The following is a 15462-nucleotide window of genomic DNA, read 5'->3' as shown; positions in this document are numbered from 1 at the left end:
ATCCAGGATAAGCAAAGCACTGCTTGAGAAGAACAAGGTTGGAAGCCTCTCACTCCCCGACTTCAAAATTTACTGCATGGCCACAGTGGTCAAAACAGCCTGGTACAATGCAAGATACTCTGATCAATGGAACAGAATCAAGAATTCAGAAATTAACCCATCCATATACAGCCAACTGATTTTTGACAAAGTGCCTAGGTATATTGCAAGGGGAAGAGATAGTCTCTTTAACAGATGGTACTGGCAGAATTGGAAAGCGATATGCAAAAGATTAAAACAAGAGCTTTACCTCACGCCCTATACAAAATTAAAGACCTAAATATGAATCCCAAAATTATGAGGGTCATCAATGAAACAATAGGGACAAATGTGAGGGTTCTAATTCAGGCCATACACAGACTAACAAACATTTTGAAAACTACACAAACAAAGTAGACAAAATAGATGAGTGGGACATACTAAAAATTAAAAACTTAGGTGCATCAAAAGACTTCACCAGAAGAGTAAAAAGGGAACCCACAGACTTGGAAAAAATCTTTTGCAACAACATATCAGACCAGGGACCCATTTCTATTAATATACAAGAAACTACAACATCTCTACAAGAAAAAGACATATAACCCAATTAAAAAATGGACACAGGACATGAATAAGACACTTCACCAAGGAGGAGATCCAGGCAGCCAACAAACATATGAAGAAATGTTCATGATCACTAGCCATTAGAGAGATGCAAATCAAAACAACAATGAGACATCACCTTACACCAGCAATAACAGCAAAGATCAAAAAAGTAGAGGACAATAGATGTTGGCGAGAATGCAGAGAGACTGGGACGCTCCTACATTGTTGGTGGGATTGCAAAATTGTCCAACCGCTCTGGAAAGCAATATGGCACTTCCTCGGAATACTGGAAATAGAGATACCTTATGATCTAGCAATTCCTCTACTTGGTATTTACCCACAAGAAATACGAGCCATAACACGAGTAGATATATGCACACCAATGTTCACAGCAGCACTATTTACAATAGCAAAAAGATGGAGACAACCTAAGTGCCCATCAATGGAAGAATGGATAAAAAAATTGTGGTACATATACACAATGGAATATTATGCTACCTTGAAGATTAACAAGGCAGCTGCAAGACACCACATAACATGGATGAACTTTGAGGACATTATGTTGAGTAAAATTAGTCAGTCACAAAAGGAGAAATACTGCATAGGACTATTATCATAAAAGATTAAGAAAGAGAACCTACCCTAAAAGAGGGGGGAAAAAAACCTTTGATAATTATCAGGATGTATAGGATGAGGTGAGGGGCGGAAGGGGAAGATGGAGCACAGATTAGGGGGGGAATAGACACACGATAGCTTGGGTGCCTGGGGGAGGGGGCAATAAACAAGAAGGGGGAGGGAAATGGAAGAACAAGGCGGATGGGAGAACATTTAGGCAGGTTTGAATGGACTAAGTGGGACAGAGGTAAATGATGATGTATGCACAACCTTGGAACAACAGGCCTCTGGGATACAGGGATTGAGGCATGGTTTGAAGGCGTAAAAGAGGGAAATAATGTTAAGATGCTTGGCTGTCTTTTGAATCTTGGGTTCCCTTGCCTACCATTGTAAAATAGATACTTGAGTGGGAGAGAAAGGAACAGCCAGAAACATTACAATAGAAAGCTTGTAAATCTGTCTTCTGCCTATAACTGATTGGATTACCTTAAAGGGGCCAGAAGTTGCCAAGTTAAGAGGCTTTCTGTGGAGCCTTTGCATTGCATAAGACCATAGGTGGATTCCTGAACCCCATCCAGAATCCTCTGCGGTTGGAAATTTCCACTTAACAGGATAAGTAGAGCAGCCTGTAGTGGCTAAAATAACTAGCAGGAAAAACAGAAACAATAAAGGCAGTCTGATTGTTTACTACAAGAACAAGCAAGCTGTCTACCTGGGAGCCATCAAGGCAAGTTTTACTACAAGAACAAGCAAGCTGTTCACCTGGGAGCCATCAAGGCAAGTGGTAGGGTCACCTCAGAGCGAATTCCTTTCCAAGAAAATGATTCAAAGGGAATACACAAGCAGGCATGTTGTCTGGCTGGTGAACACACTGGTCACTGATAAGGGGAAGAGGGGGAAAAACAGCAATGAAGTTGGAAGCTAAGTCCAACCACATTTAACAAACTCCTGTGAACCTGGGTGGAGACCTATGGTTGACCAGCAGTATGGCAAGGCCCAGGGTCTCCTGGGCCCAGAGGCAGTGACACAGCCACAGAGGACTAAGGTAGAATCTCCACTGAATGGTTTCCAATGTGTTGGGATGGGGCTAATGAAAGGAGATGATGATAAGACTCTTGCGGTACAATAGTGAATAATTGCCGTAAGGAATCACTTTGAGGGTCAGAAATCTAAAGGTGGATGTTTTCTTATAGATACGTTATAAAGGATATTGCCAGAGGCATAAAACTTAGGAGTTTTATGCCTCTGGCAATATCCTTTATAACCATCCCCTTCTAGATGAAGCCATATGATAAATGTCTCTATTCAATTCCCCAAAAGTTTACCTTTCCCTAATGATCTACAAGGTGGTGGTGGTGGTGATGTGCCATGGAATTGTTTCCAACTCATAGCGACCCTGTATAGGGTTTCTGAAGCTGTAAATCTTTACAGGAGCAGAAAGCCCCATCTTTCTTCCATAGAACCACTGGTAGTTTAGAACTGCTGACGTTGAGATTAGAAGGCCGACTGGTAACCACTATGCTACCAGAGCTCCCTAATGATCTACACAGAATAAAAAAAATTACACTGTATAACACTTTTCCTTGGCTTTGGCTACTAAGAAGCTTGGGATCAAATTTTCAAGTCAATTTTAATGTAGTGATCTCACTCATTCATAGCTTATGCAGTTTCACGAATTTTCACTGCCTTTAATTTTAAATTTTAATTATACAACAAAAATGTGATTGCTGCTGTTGTTAAATACTGTAAAGTCAGTTCCAAATCACAGTGACCCTATATAGGGTTTCTGAGGCTGTAAATCTTTGCAGGAGAAGACAGCTTCATATAGTTATAAATTGCCTCAGAGTCTTCACAACACAAGATAGAGTATCAATACATTATGTGATTACCAGGATTCATGTCTCTACTTAACAGAACTTGTGGAATTAAACAAAATTTACTCTTCCTATAAAAACTAATGGATAATTAAACATTCAACTACTAGCTAAAAGGTTGACAGTTCAAACACACACACACAGACACAGGTCTGGTGTTCTGCCTACTGCTACTCTACTGCTACTGCTGTTGTTGTTGTTTAAATGCTGTTGAGTTAGTTAACTCACAGTGACCCTGCATAGGGTTTCCAAAGAGTGGCTGTTGGGTTTGATCTGCCAACTTTGTGGTCCAGTGCTTTATCCAACAGTGCCATACCAGGACTCCAGAAAACCCTACAGAGCAGTTTTTTATCTGCAGATAAGGAGTCACATGAGTTGGAATTGATTCGATGGTAACTAACAATAAAATAGAAAAGGAAAAGACAAAATGGTGGATAACGAATTCGATGAGCTTACTCCATCAGGATTCTTCTGATTTTACTGATACTATATAAAAATTATACAAGTAACGATTAGTAAAGGCAGTAGAATACTGGAAATGGCTACAAAGGGAGGTTATAAAACCTATGAGTCTGAATGCAAGTGCTACCAGGACAAGTTCAGCTAGAAGACAGTATATGCCTGTGAAGTTGTTTTTAGTTACTGTTCATGAATGCTTTTCCATTATAGTAGGTAAGCAGTTTCACATAAGACCATCCAACATTTACTATATGCTATATGGGGTGTCCTTGTTCAAACTTGCCTTAGAACTGACTCAATGGCACTTAATAACAATGTTGCTGTTGTTGTTGTTAAGTGCCGTCAACTCGATTCCGACCCATAGCGACCCTGCATAGGTTTTCAAGGAGCAGCTAGTGAGCTTGAACCACTGACCTTGAAGTTCAAACGACTTTGCGGTCTGATGCATTAGCCCACAGCGCCACACCAGGACTCCACAACAATAGCGTATGTTATATGAGATCTTGGTATGGAGCTTCAGTTACGGTAAGCACTGGACTGCTAACCAAAAGTTCAGCAGTTCAAACCCACTAGCTGCTCCTCAGAAACCCTGACAGAGTCGCTATGAGTCAGAAATGACTGGATGGCACTTAACAACAGCAATGTGCTAGATTGCCAAGTGCTGTCCTAGTGTGGTGTTATAAGCACTGGACTGCTAACCACAAGGGTGGAGGTTCAAATCCAGCATCCACTTCTTGGAAACCCTATACAGGGTCTCTCTGAGTCAGAACTGACTCGACAGCACTTGACAACAACAACAACATGTGTCAAGCACTCTATAGAAACACGGAGGTTTTTCAGATCTAGAAAGGTGTGCTGTAAGGAAGACCTAGCACCTACTGTCTACCTTGTAGTATGACACCGAGGAGTTACCATCTAAAACAAATATAAACAGTCATCAAAAGGCAGATCTAGAAAGCTCTAACCACACTGTTCAGCAACTATGCAAGTTTACCAGTTTTGAACTACAATGTTTCAACAAGTAAGATAACAGAATTTTCACAGACATTTTGATAACTTTACTTCATACCTGATATATTCTAAAAGGGATGTAACGAAATCCATTTTCTTCGGCAGGATATTCCATGAGTTTCCTATTGATGGCCCAAAACTGGTCAAATCTATCTGTAACGATAATAATTTAATAAAAATGAGTAAAATTATAAAACGTTTGCATAAAGAGATGAAACCTAGACGTTTTTATAAAGGACATTATATATATAAACAGACACATATATATACTTATTCTAATTTACGGGTCCATAAGTAAACATAAAGCTAGATGTTTCTACAATATTGTTCCCTCGTCCTAGATACTGACAGACATTTTTAGGTTGATCATATTTAGGTTGATCCCTTTTGCATTACTATTTTGAGGAACATAGCCTTCTATGTTTGACATGTTTCTATAAAAAATAAATAAATAAGCACACCATGCTTATGAAAATAACTTATAGGGAGATGGCATAGTTGGCAAACAACCTGAAAAGGTGTGCAATGTTTACACAATAAATATAATACATTAATGTGCTAATACGGCATAAGGTGGGGATCCAATTTCATTCTTTTCCTATGAAAATCAAGTTGTTCTAGCACTATTTGTTAAAAAGACTATTCTTTTCCTACTTACATGGATTTGCAACTCAAGTAAAAATGAATGAATCAATAACTGGCAATGAATGTATGAGTTTTACTTCTGAGCTCTCAAATCTCTCTCACTGTCTATATACAGCTATCCTTGTGCCAGTACCACACAATCTTGACTACTGCAATTTTGGGAAGTGTGAGTCCTTCAACTTTATTTTTCTTTTAAAATAATGTTTTGGCTATTTGGAGTCCCTGACAATTTCATATAAATTTGAAGATCGGCAAATCTGATTCATTTCTGCAAAAAAGGATGTTTGAATTTGACAGGGATTGAACTGAATCTATAGATCACTTTGGGTAGTAGTGATACCATCACAAAAATATGTTTTCCAAGTCACATGGATATCTTCCCACTTATATGAGTTTTGTTGTTGTTGTTTTCATTTCTTTCAGCAATGTTTTATAGATCTATCTTTTTAAACTCCTCCCTAGCTATTTTGTTTTTTTATATGCTATTGTAAATGAGACTGTTTTCTTAATTTCCTCTTTGGATGTCCACGCAGATATATAAAAACAATGATTTTTGTGTATTGATCTTATACTCTACAACTTTGCTGAATTCTTTCATTAGCTCTAGTAGCTTTAATGTGAATTCTTTGGGATTTTCTATAGGAAGGATCATGTCACCTAAGAATAGCGATAGCTTCACTTCCTTCTTTTCTTTTTAGATGCTATTTATTTTTCTTGTCTAATTGCTCTGCCTAGAACTTCTAGTTGGTACAGAGTGGAATACAAGTGGTGAAAACGGGCACCAGGAGATGCTTGCAGTCTTTCACCAGTAAGTTATGTTACCTTTGGATTTTTTCATAAACACCCTTTATCATGTTAAGGAAAAGCCTTTATAGGAGAGGTTTGAGCTGGTTCTACAAAACTAGGGCTTCAAGTAGTGATCATTAACCAGCGAAGATTTTGTTCCCCAAGGGAATTTGAAATGTTTAGAGATATTTTTCATTGTCACACATTTTAGTTTGTGTGTATGTTTAGCATCTAGTGAACAAAAATCAGGAATGCTGCTAAACATACTACAGGGCACAGGGTAGTTTCCCACAACAAAAGACTACTGGTACAAAATGACACTGTGCTGAGGTTGAAAAGTTATTGGCTAAAGGAAAAAGAAAAGCAAGACAGACAACAAGAAAGGTAATTAGTAAAAATTTAAGATTTTAACTATTTTAGGATTTCATGTATCTATATACATATGTGTGTGTGTATATAATATGTTGGTGTTAAGTGCCGTCAAGTATGTTCCGACCCACAGCAAACCTGTATAGAGTTTCTGAGGAGCAGCTAGTGAGTTTGAAACACCAATCCTTGTAGTTCAAACAGCTTTGCAGTCTGGCGTATTAACCCATAGTACCACACTAGGACTATGCACATACAGATATGTAAAATCTTAAATTTTTAACTAATTACTTTTCTTTGCTGTCTGTTTTGCTTTTCTTTTCCATTTAGCCAAGAGCTTGACAGCACTTAACAACAACAACAACATATAAACAAAAATAAACTATAAGAGCCTTTCCTTCAGAGTAACGTTAAGTTTTCTCAGTGCAGAGTACTAAAGGGGCAAAGCAGAAGAAAGCAGTCTACTGCAGCTTCTGGTTGCTGCATGAAGGGTCACCTGCTGTGGGAATGAAGGCATCAGACATACGGACTTTGAGGAACCTTGTAGCCCAGGCATGCAGATAATCTGCCTTTTCAACAAAGGATCCAGCAATCCAAAGGCCTCTTTCCCTAACTAGTACCCCAATTTCCATGTAGGCAGCTCAGCTGCCATTTCCTATGCACACCCCTGCCACCAGCTGCTGATGCCCTGCGCGTCCCCTGCACTCCAGTAGATGCTTCCTGATGGCCCAACAACTGCAGACCAGCTTGGTCCTAGGCTGAAAGGGCAACTTCTCCAACAAAATGGAAACTCTCTTGGGGGAAGGAATCCCTTCAAAGTTTGTCTTTTCAAGAATATTCTCCCTCAGCCTTTGGGTGCTATGTTAATTTTCTTATATAATTACTCTTTTATCAGTTATATAATTCTTTATATAAAACTTACACTGTGTGGTTTTTATCAATCCTGGTTATATCCAGACTAACAAAACTAGAAGCAAAAGTAAAGACACAATAAAATGTCTATTAATATTAATTTTTTAATCTTATGTTATTTACAATAGACATTTCCTCTGTAATACAATAACTACTCTAACCAAGAAAAACCTGGCTTTACTTGGTCAAAGTTATTAATAAGAAAGCTATAAATAGAGGAAAATAAAAGGAAATGTAGGATTAAGGCCTGGTGTGACATTGTAGAATAAGCACTGGACTGGTAATCACAAGTTTGGCAGTTCAAACCCACAAGCTGCTCTCAGAAATCCTACACTATAAGTTGGAACTGACTTGAAGGCACACAACAGTAGCAAAGGATGAAGGTGGAATTAAGGAGTGAGGAGTAAGGTGGAGCTAAGGATTAAGGTGAAACTGAGAATTAAGGACGCCCCCACTTTACTAGAGGGTGTGATTCAAGTTATCATCCTTAGTTTTCCTTGGAGGCATTGTCTGAGTTCAATATACAGGAATGCTTTGGCAAAGTTTCCTCTTTTGCTCTGGATCTTGCATCTGGCTCATAATGTCTGACCTCCAGATCTTGGGCTTGTGGTCCACCACCTGACTTGATTCATCAGCTCCCAGTATCTTGTGCATCAACAGCCTCTCATCTGACCTGCTGATTTGGGTTCCTCAGCTCCTGACACTACATGGGTAAGGAGAATCCTCCAGAATGACCTCTGAACGACAGATCTGGGACTTGCCAACCTCCACAATCACATAAGCCATTTCCTTGACAGCTGTGAGTTTTGTGAGATGTGGCAGTATACTGCATAACCCAGAGACATGAGGAAAGAGAAGAGTGGTGACTGATACCAGGAATTATGGAGAGTCTAATATGTTGGAAAAGTCAGACATTTGGGATATCTTTAACCTCCACCTCATAGGAACCAGCCTCATGCTGGTCTAATAGAAAATATTCATGCACCATGTAATACAAGTAATGTTTTAACCAAGAGGATTTCAACATATGCAATAGAAAATATATCCAAGTATAGACCTGTATGAATAAAATTTTCATATATAAGCATCTTTGTAAAAACACAATAAAAAGAGGGAAAAAGGCTTTCATTAGCAATTCCTTGTAGATTAGTGAAAGCAGGTGTTAAATAGTTAAATATGGAAACACATTTGTCATTTCAAATGCGTTTATCAACTGAGTGCACTCAAATAAAGAGCCTCACATTAATAAGCCCATTAAGCTGATGAAGCCAAGGGGTACTCTTCTCCCCAAGCACATTCATTGGTGACTGAATGCTGCAGAGTTGTATCCATGCTGCTAAAACCATGTGGGAGCCATGTCAACATCCCCTGGCTTCCCAGGAGGAAAGAGAATCAAACTCAAAATCCGCCAAATTCCTATGAGGTGGAAGTCAGACATGCTTCTACCCTACAGCCTTCTTTACCCTATTCTGACACCAACCATCTCTCCCACAGCATTCTCTGCTTCACATCTGGGTTCAAAAATCCATTGCCATGGCCACACAGAACTCCTAGTAATATTCACAATTACAGGGCTTATCAGAGAAGCAAACAGGGTACAATTCAGGATGACAAGATATCAGGAAGCAGCGGTTCTCTAGTCATACTGCAGGCACATCTCACTCTTGTCTTTGGCTTCTTAGCCATGTAGCCCCTTGGCCTCTGCCTCAGTCCAAGGGTCTAGAGCCTACAGTTGCTCTGCCTCTCTAAGCCACCATCTCTGTCACCTTTCTTCTAGGTAGGGATCTCACACTCCACTCACGCCCATCCTTCTTGATGGTCCTGGAGTCTTCTGTTCCTGCTTCTGATGGCTCCTTTTAAATCTAGCCGGACAGCAAAATGAACCAATACCAGTTTTAAGAGTTCTGTTTATCTTATTTACATGGTCCCACCCAATCACTTGGTGTAAATTAAGATGACATTGATAGAAAGCTAGATCCAGTAAATTCATGGTAACGCATATAATTCACATATGAACCACAAAGTATTTTTGGGATTTAGATTCCTTTTGTTTCAAGTTTAAAGTTACTAAGATACAGATGGTGGAGCAGTCTAATCAAAGGAAGGTAGCCAAGGTCTTCAAAAAGTCCTGTTGTTGTTAAGTGCCATCGAGTCGTTCTGACCCATAGCAACCCTGTATAGGATTTCCAAGGAGTGGCTGGTGAACTTGAACCACCGACCTTACAGCTCAAGCCAACTTTGCATTCCCTACATTAACCCACAGTGCCACACTGGGACTCCAAAAGATCCTGGAGGTGGCTAATCCTTAATCCTGTCCAGAAACAGACATTCTAGAGGTAGGACTGTAGCCTGGGGAAGTTGTTGCTTGAGTGGATCAAAAGAGCAGTAATGTCTAGATCTCAAGACAATTTTGATTTGGACTACTGAAGGAGTCTTGGTGTGGTTCAATCCTGCCAACTGCTCCTTGGAAACTCGACACAGAGTCACTATGAGTCAGAACTGACTCAATGACACTTAACAACAATAGCACTGTCTCAAAATAAACCAAGATGGTATCTTTCTCTTTACTCTGCAAAAGAAGTGGTGAAGTCTGGAAACACTGATTAAGAGCAGTGTCATGGGTTGGACTGTGTCCCCCCAAAATAAGCATCAGATTCTCAGATGTCTGGCAGTTATGATACCCATGATTTGATCTGATGTGATAAACCAGTAAGAGGGCTGAGACACACAACACTGACTCTCCACACTAAAGATTGTTATTGTTGGTGAGCGCCGTAGAGTCAGTTCTGACCCATAGGGACCCTGTATAGGGTTTTCCAAGGAGCAATTGGGGAGCTTGAACCACCAACCAGGTAGCTCAAACAACTTTGCAGTCCAGCACATTAACCCACAGTACCACACCAGGACTCCGAGAGACAGAGGAAAACCCAGAGAAGTGGACTGAGTGCTTGCTGGGAGGAGAAGCTGAGCAGGAGTGATGAGAGGCGAATGACTGGTGAATGGCCAACCAGACACGGCACCACCATTCTGAACTTTTGCGAACAGGTTTGGTGAGAGAAGGTGGCCTGACAGAGCAGATTCACACAGGCATCAGGAAAGGTGCCATTCCTTCTCTTTTTCCAACAGTCGCCTGGTGACCAGAGGTGTGGCCAGCTCCTACCATCATCCATCCCCAGCGTAGAGCCTGCTCTCTGAGAGTTTAGAGTCATGTGGTTATGAGCCAAGTCAGTGTGATACATGTGTCAGCCACCACTTTGGTTCCTGGATTCAGGAGGGCTTCGTTCCAGACCTACAGAACCCATAGAACCACCAGACCAGCATTAGTCTAACAGAAACCTTATGTCATGTAACCCTATTCCATACATAAAAGCTTGCATGCTTCTCAGGTACTTCCTTGATAAACTCTGAACCTACCATAACACTTGGAGTCCTGGTGCAGCGCTGTGGGTTAATGCACTGGACTGTAAGATCAGTTTTAACTGCAAGATCAGCAGTTCAAGCTTACCAGCTACTCCTCGGAAACCCTATACAGGATTGCTTTGAGTCTGAACCATCTCAAAACACTCAGTGAATGCTTGTTAAATGACCAAACAGTTATTAGGTGAATGATTTGGCAACTTAGGAGAGAGGAAATAAAAGAATCTCAAACGTAGTATTGCTGTGCACTGACAGTGAAACCAGTCCAACTGCCTGCGTTGTTTGCTACTTAAGCCATTTGGTAGCTTGGTGGGATGCAGAAGATAACTTTTAAAAGCCATCCTTCAATTTTCTCATCTCTAAAACATAGATTTTAACAGTACATATTTACAAAGTCAATGGAAGAAATAAATTAGTTAAATGTGCAAAATGCTTACAACAGTACCTGGCACAAAGTAGGTGCTACATAGTGTTTGCTGTTACCATTATCTCTCAGGCTGCCCAAGGTCAATAAGAGAAGACACTGACTTTCTAGATTCAGCAACATACTAAGTGAAATATCAGGACTAGTATGGAAAAATGGCTCTGCCAAAGCCCTATCAACACAAGTTTGCTAGAGTGTTCAGTCTGGCTCAAGGCCAGGGAATTTGTACCACCCACAGCAACTTCTATGAATGCTGCCTGCTGGAGGTTATACAATGGCTAACCACCGTTCTTACTGTTACATACCATCAACTCATAGTGACCCTTGTATAGGGTTTCTGCAAAGTGGCTGGTGGGCTTGAACCGCCGACCTAGTAGTTACCAGTCCAGTACTTATCCTACAGCACCACACTAGGACTCCTGGTAAATGCTGTTGGTAAATGCCGTTGAATCGATTCTGACTCATAGCAATCCTGTATAGGGTTTCTGAGGAGCATGCTGGGGAGTTTGAACCATTGACCTTGCAGTTCAAACAAATCTTGTAGTCCAGTGTTTATCCTACAGCACCACACCAGGCCTACTGGTAGGGAAAATGAATTGTAACGATCTAACTGTAACATATTACAACACTAAATTCCCTTCTTCGTGTCCCCTTTTGGTTCTTCTAACCCTTTCAACTCACATACAGTATCTTCTACTACATACAGTATACACAATATTGTTACATTCCTTGTTAACAATTTAGCTGACATTTATTTTCTGTCAATTTCAGCTATACTCATCTCCAGTCAAGAAGCCCTGGTGGTACAGTGGGTTAAACATTAGACGGCTAATCACAAGGTAAGCAGTTCAAGTCCACCAGGTGCTCCGTGAGAGAAAGATGACACTTTCTGTTACCCTAAAGATCCCCAGCCTCAGAAACTCTACAGGGTCACTATGAATCAGAATTGACTTGACACACAGCCAGCCAGCCAATCATCTCCAGCCATGCCACAAAATGGTGGTGGGGGCAGAAACAGTGGTCCAAGAACATCTAGGTCAGCATCTGAGGTGCCCTCCAATGTGGACAAGCTAGTCTGCATTCCAAATCAAAGGTAACCATTGCTTCCCAAGTTCTTCCTCTCCTAGGTAAATCTTAACTTATTAGGTGAGAAGGTTAAAGATTTCTTGCTAAAATCTCATGAAAGGCTCATAACTGTTTTTCCTAGTTATAAAACAGCTCTATAAACTGAGGCATTTAACTAAAAGCTGGTTATCTATGAAAACATTTTAAGTGTCTTAAAAACACTGTTGGAAATTTAAAGAAAACATATTACCTATGTTCAAGTGCCATCAAGTTGATTCCAACTCACAGTGATCCTGTATAATAGTGTCTCTGAGGATTGGCTGGTAAGTTTTAACCGCCAACTTTGCAGTTCAAACCGAACTTGCGGGTCCACTGCTTATCCTACAGAGCCATACCATGAATCCATAGTCTTACTAAATATATTGGAAAAAGAGCAGACCCTAAGTTTCAGTTTTAACATCACTAGCTAACAAGCTATCACTGCAATTTATAACATCCTTTATGTATTCCTAGAGCCCATCTCAATAGCTGACTTTATTTCTAAGTAGTCTGGTAGCGTAGTGGTTACGAATCGGACTGTGAACGGCAAGGTCAGCAGTTGGAAACTATCAGCTGTTCCGCGGGAGAAAGATGAGGCTTTCTGCTCCCATAAAGATTTACATCCTCGGAAACCCTGTACAGGGTCGCTATGAGTCAGAACCGACTCCACAGCACATAACAACAACAACAGTCAAGATATTACATTCTTCCAATCAAGAGAAGTTTCTTCCAACTTATTTAAAAGCAACATAAAAAAGACTAAATTTCAAATTTTTCTTAATACATAAAAACAACTTATTCTGCTGTTCTCTGTGACTGGTCAGAGAAAAAGAGGAAGACCCCCAATGAGACGGATTAACCAAGTGGCAGCATCGATGGACTCAGGCGTGGCAACAGTAGTAAGGTTGGCCCACGATCAAGTAGTGTTTCGTTCTGCTGTACATAAGGTCACTATGAGTAGGTACCCACTCGATGGCACCTAACAACAACAACAACATGTGTTAATAAGAGAAACTAGAAGAAGAAGGGAAAAAAAAAAGATGCGCAATTATAGTCCAGTCTTCCTCTAATCTAAAAGACAACTTTTAATTTGTTTGCCAAAAAGATTTACAAAGCTGTAGCACAGTGGTATGCCAGACCTAATTATCTAAATGTATTCCTGTTTAAGTCCTCCACAGATTTATAACCAATTATCTGATGTATTACCTTCCAAAACCACTTTAAATTGAGAAAATGTTCTTCCTCTTTAGCTACATTACAGTTTATTACTTTGCTAGATTCAGAGAGCCAGAAACAAATTTACCAGGTAATCCAGTTCGTTTTCACTTCACTGAGAGGGCTCCAAAGCCGTAAGATAAAACAAAATGCTAACTTATTTTAATTTTTAAAGGACTTACAAAAAAGACTTCCGTTCTGTCCACCGTTACCTTTGCAATGTTAACTGTGCTTTGAGATGGGAGTGGTAGTAGTGGTTGGGCGCCACTCAATCAATGCTGACTCACAGTGACCCTATGTAGGGTTTCCAAGACTGTATATTTTTATGGGAGCAGAAAGTATCATCTTTCTCATGCAGAGAGGCAGGCAGATTTGAACTGCTGACCTTGAGGTTAGCAGCCCAATGTGTCACCCACTACAACACCTAGGCTCCTATAATGCATGATGTTGTTGCCGTTACTTTAAGTGCTGTGGAGTCGGTTCTGACTCATAGTGACCCTGTATAGGGTTTCCAAGGAGCAGTTGGTTGAGCTTGAACCACCAACCTTGTGGTTAACCATTAACAAGAGACAAATTGTCAAACAGAGCAGCATCAGTGGTCAATGGTGACGCAGTATTTCATGTCTCATTTCTCAACTCTACTTGTTTATTAGGATCATCTGAACTTTTGAAAAATATTAACAGTTTTGGACTCACCCAATATAATTATCTCATTTGAAATCTGAACACTCTAGATGATGCTAATGTATAATTTTCTAATTCTAATGTATAGCTTTCACTTACTACACCAATATTTTAATATGTTGATGGCTTCCATTTCAGTGATCCCACATCTTCCCCCAAAACAATGGATTTAATGTAAAGTCTTTGTCTTGGTTCCTTTTTAAGAAGCAGTTTGGATTCCAGCAGCGGAAGCTAAACTTGAGTTTCTAGAGCAATTAAAATATCCTCTCCTGATAGAATTCCTTCCCTGCTCTGCAAAGTTTTTTCCCATGCAGGAAGGCATCACTTTTTCTACCTCAGAAACAGTCTTCTCCAGGGCAGTCACCCCCCAGTACAGGAGATGTGTGAGTTTGTGCACCCCAGGAAAATGAGGTCACTCCAGTAGGTGAGGGCAGCACGAAGAAACTGCAATCATTCTGCCCGTCCAGCCACTGTGCCTGAGCCATTTGAATCTTATAGCCTCTTGGCCATGCAGGATGAACCCTGATAGGATGGATAGTAGAAGGCACAGCAAGGCTAAGCCTCCCTTATTCAGACAATACAGGTGTGATTGGCCACCGGTAGTCCTCACAAGGTTGACATGGGGCCCATCCACACCATTCATAATAAAACATCAAAACCAAAGCTAAGGAAAGAATCCTGAGAGTAGCTCAGGAAAATGAAGTTGCCTACAAATGAACATCAGTATAAAGCTCTGCTTTCTCAGCAGAAATCGTGCAGGCAAGATGTCAGTGGGATGACATATACAAAACTCAAAAGTAAAAAAGAACAACAACACAACTGCCAAGCAAAGATCATATACTCAGCAAAGCTGCTCCTCTAATACAACGCCAAAATTAGGACATTGCCAGGTAAGAGGAAAATCAAAAAGAATAGTAAACACTAACAACCAAAGACGGAAAAGAAAATCCACAAAATTAACTTAGAGCAGAAAATTACATGGAACAAAGAAACTAGCAACACCCACAAAAAGACACATAGCAAAATGACATCAATTAATATCTATCAATAATTACACTAAATGTAATTAAATGCACTAGTCAAGAGACAACGAACAGAAGAACAGAGAGGAAAAAAGAAAGGATGATCCTTCAAAGAGACCTACAAAATGAAAGCCTATCCCATGCTTGTGAATACAAAGACTTAACATTGTGAAAATGTCAACATTACCTGCAGCGGTCTATAGATTTGTTGTTGTTGTCAGGTGCCATCGAGTCAGAACCGACTCATAGCGACCCCATGCACAGCAGACGAAACAATGTCCGATCCTGGGCCAACCTCACTACC

The 15462-nt window shown here is 40.3% G+C and overlaps 1 protein-coding gene across 2 annotated transcripts in view; it reads right to left on the bottom strand.

The window, feature by feature from the left end:
- The window catches only part of LOC102815151 (autophagy protein 5-like), a 177985-nt gene that overhangs the window by 84141 nt on the left and 78382 nt on the right, over positions 1–15462 (bottom strand). For both annotated transcript variants that reach the window (XM_006839960.1, XM_006839961.1), the window contains one exon: positions 4642–4736. In XM_006839960.1, coding sequence (XP_006840023.1) covers positions 4642–4736 — 95 coding nt within the window. The remainder of the gene's footprint in view (positions 1–4641; positions 4737–15462) is intronic.

The sequence above is a fragment of the Chrysochloris asiatica genome, unplaced genomic scaffold (genome assembly GCF_000296735.1).
Source record: "Chrysochloris asiatica unplaced genomic scaffold, ChrAsi1.0 scaffold00027, whole genome shotgun sequence".
Lineage (NCBI taxonomy): Eukaryota > Metazoa > Chordata > Mammalia > Afrosoricida > Chrysochloridae > Chrysochloris > Chrysochloris asiatica.
This window is presented reverse-complemented; position numbering and strand designations above follow the sequence as displayed.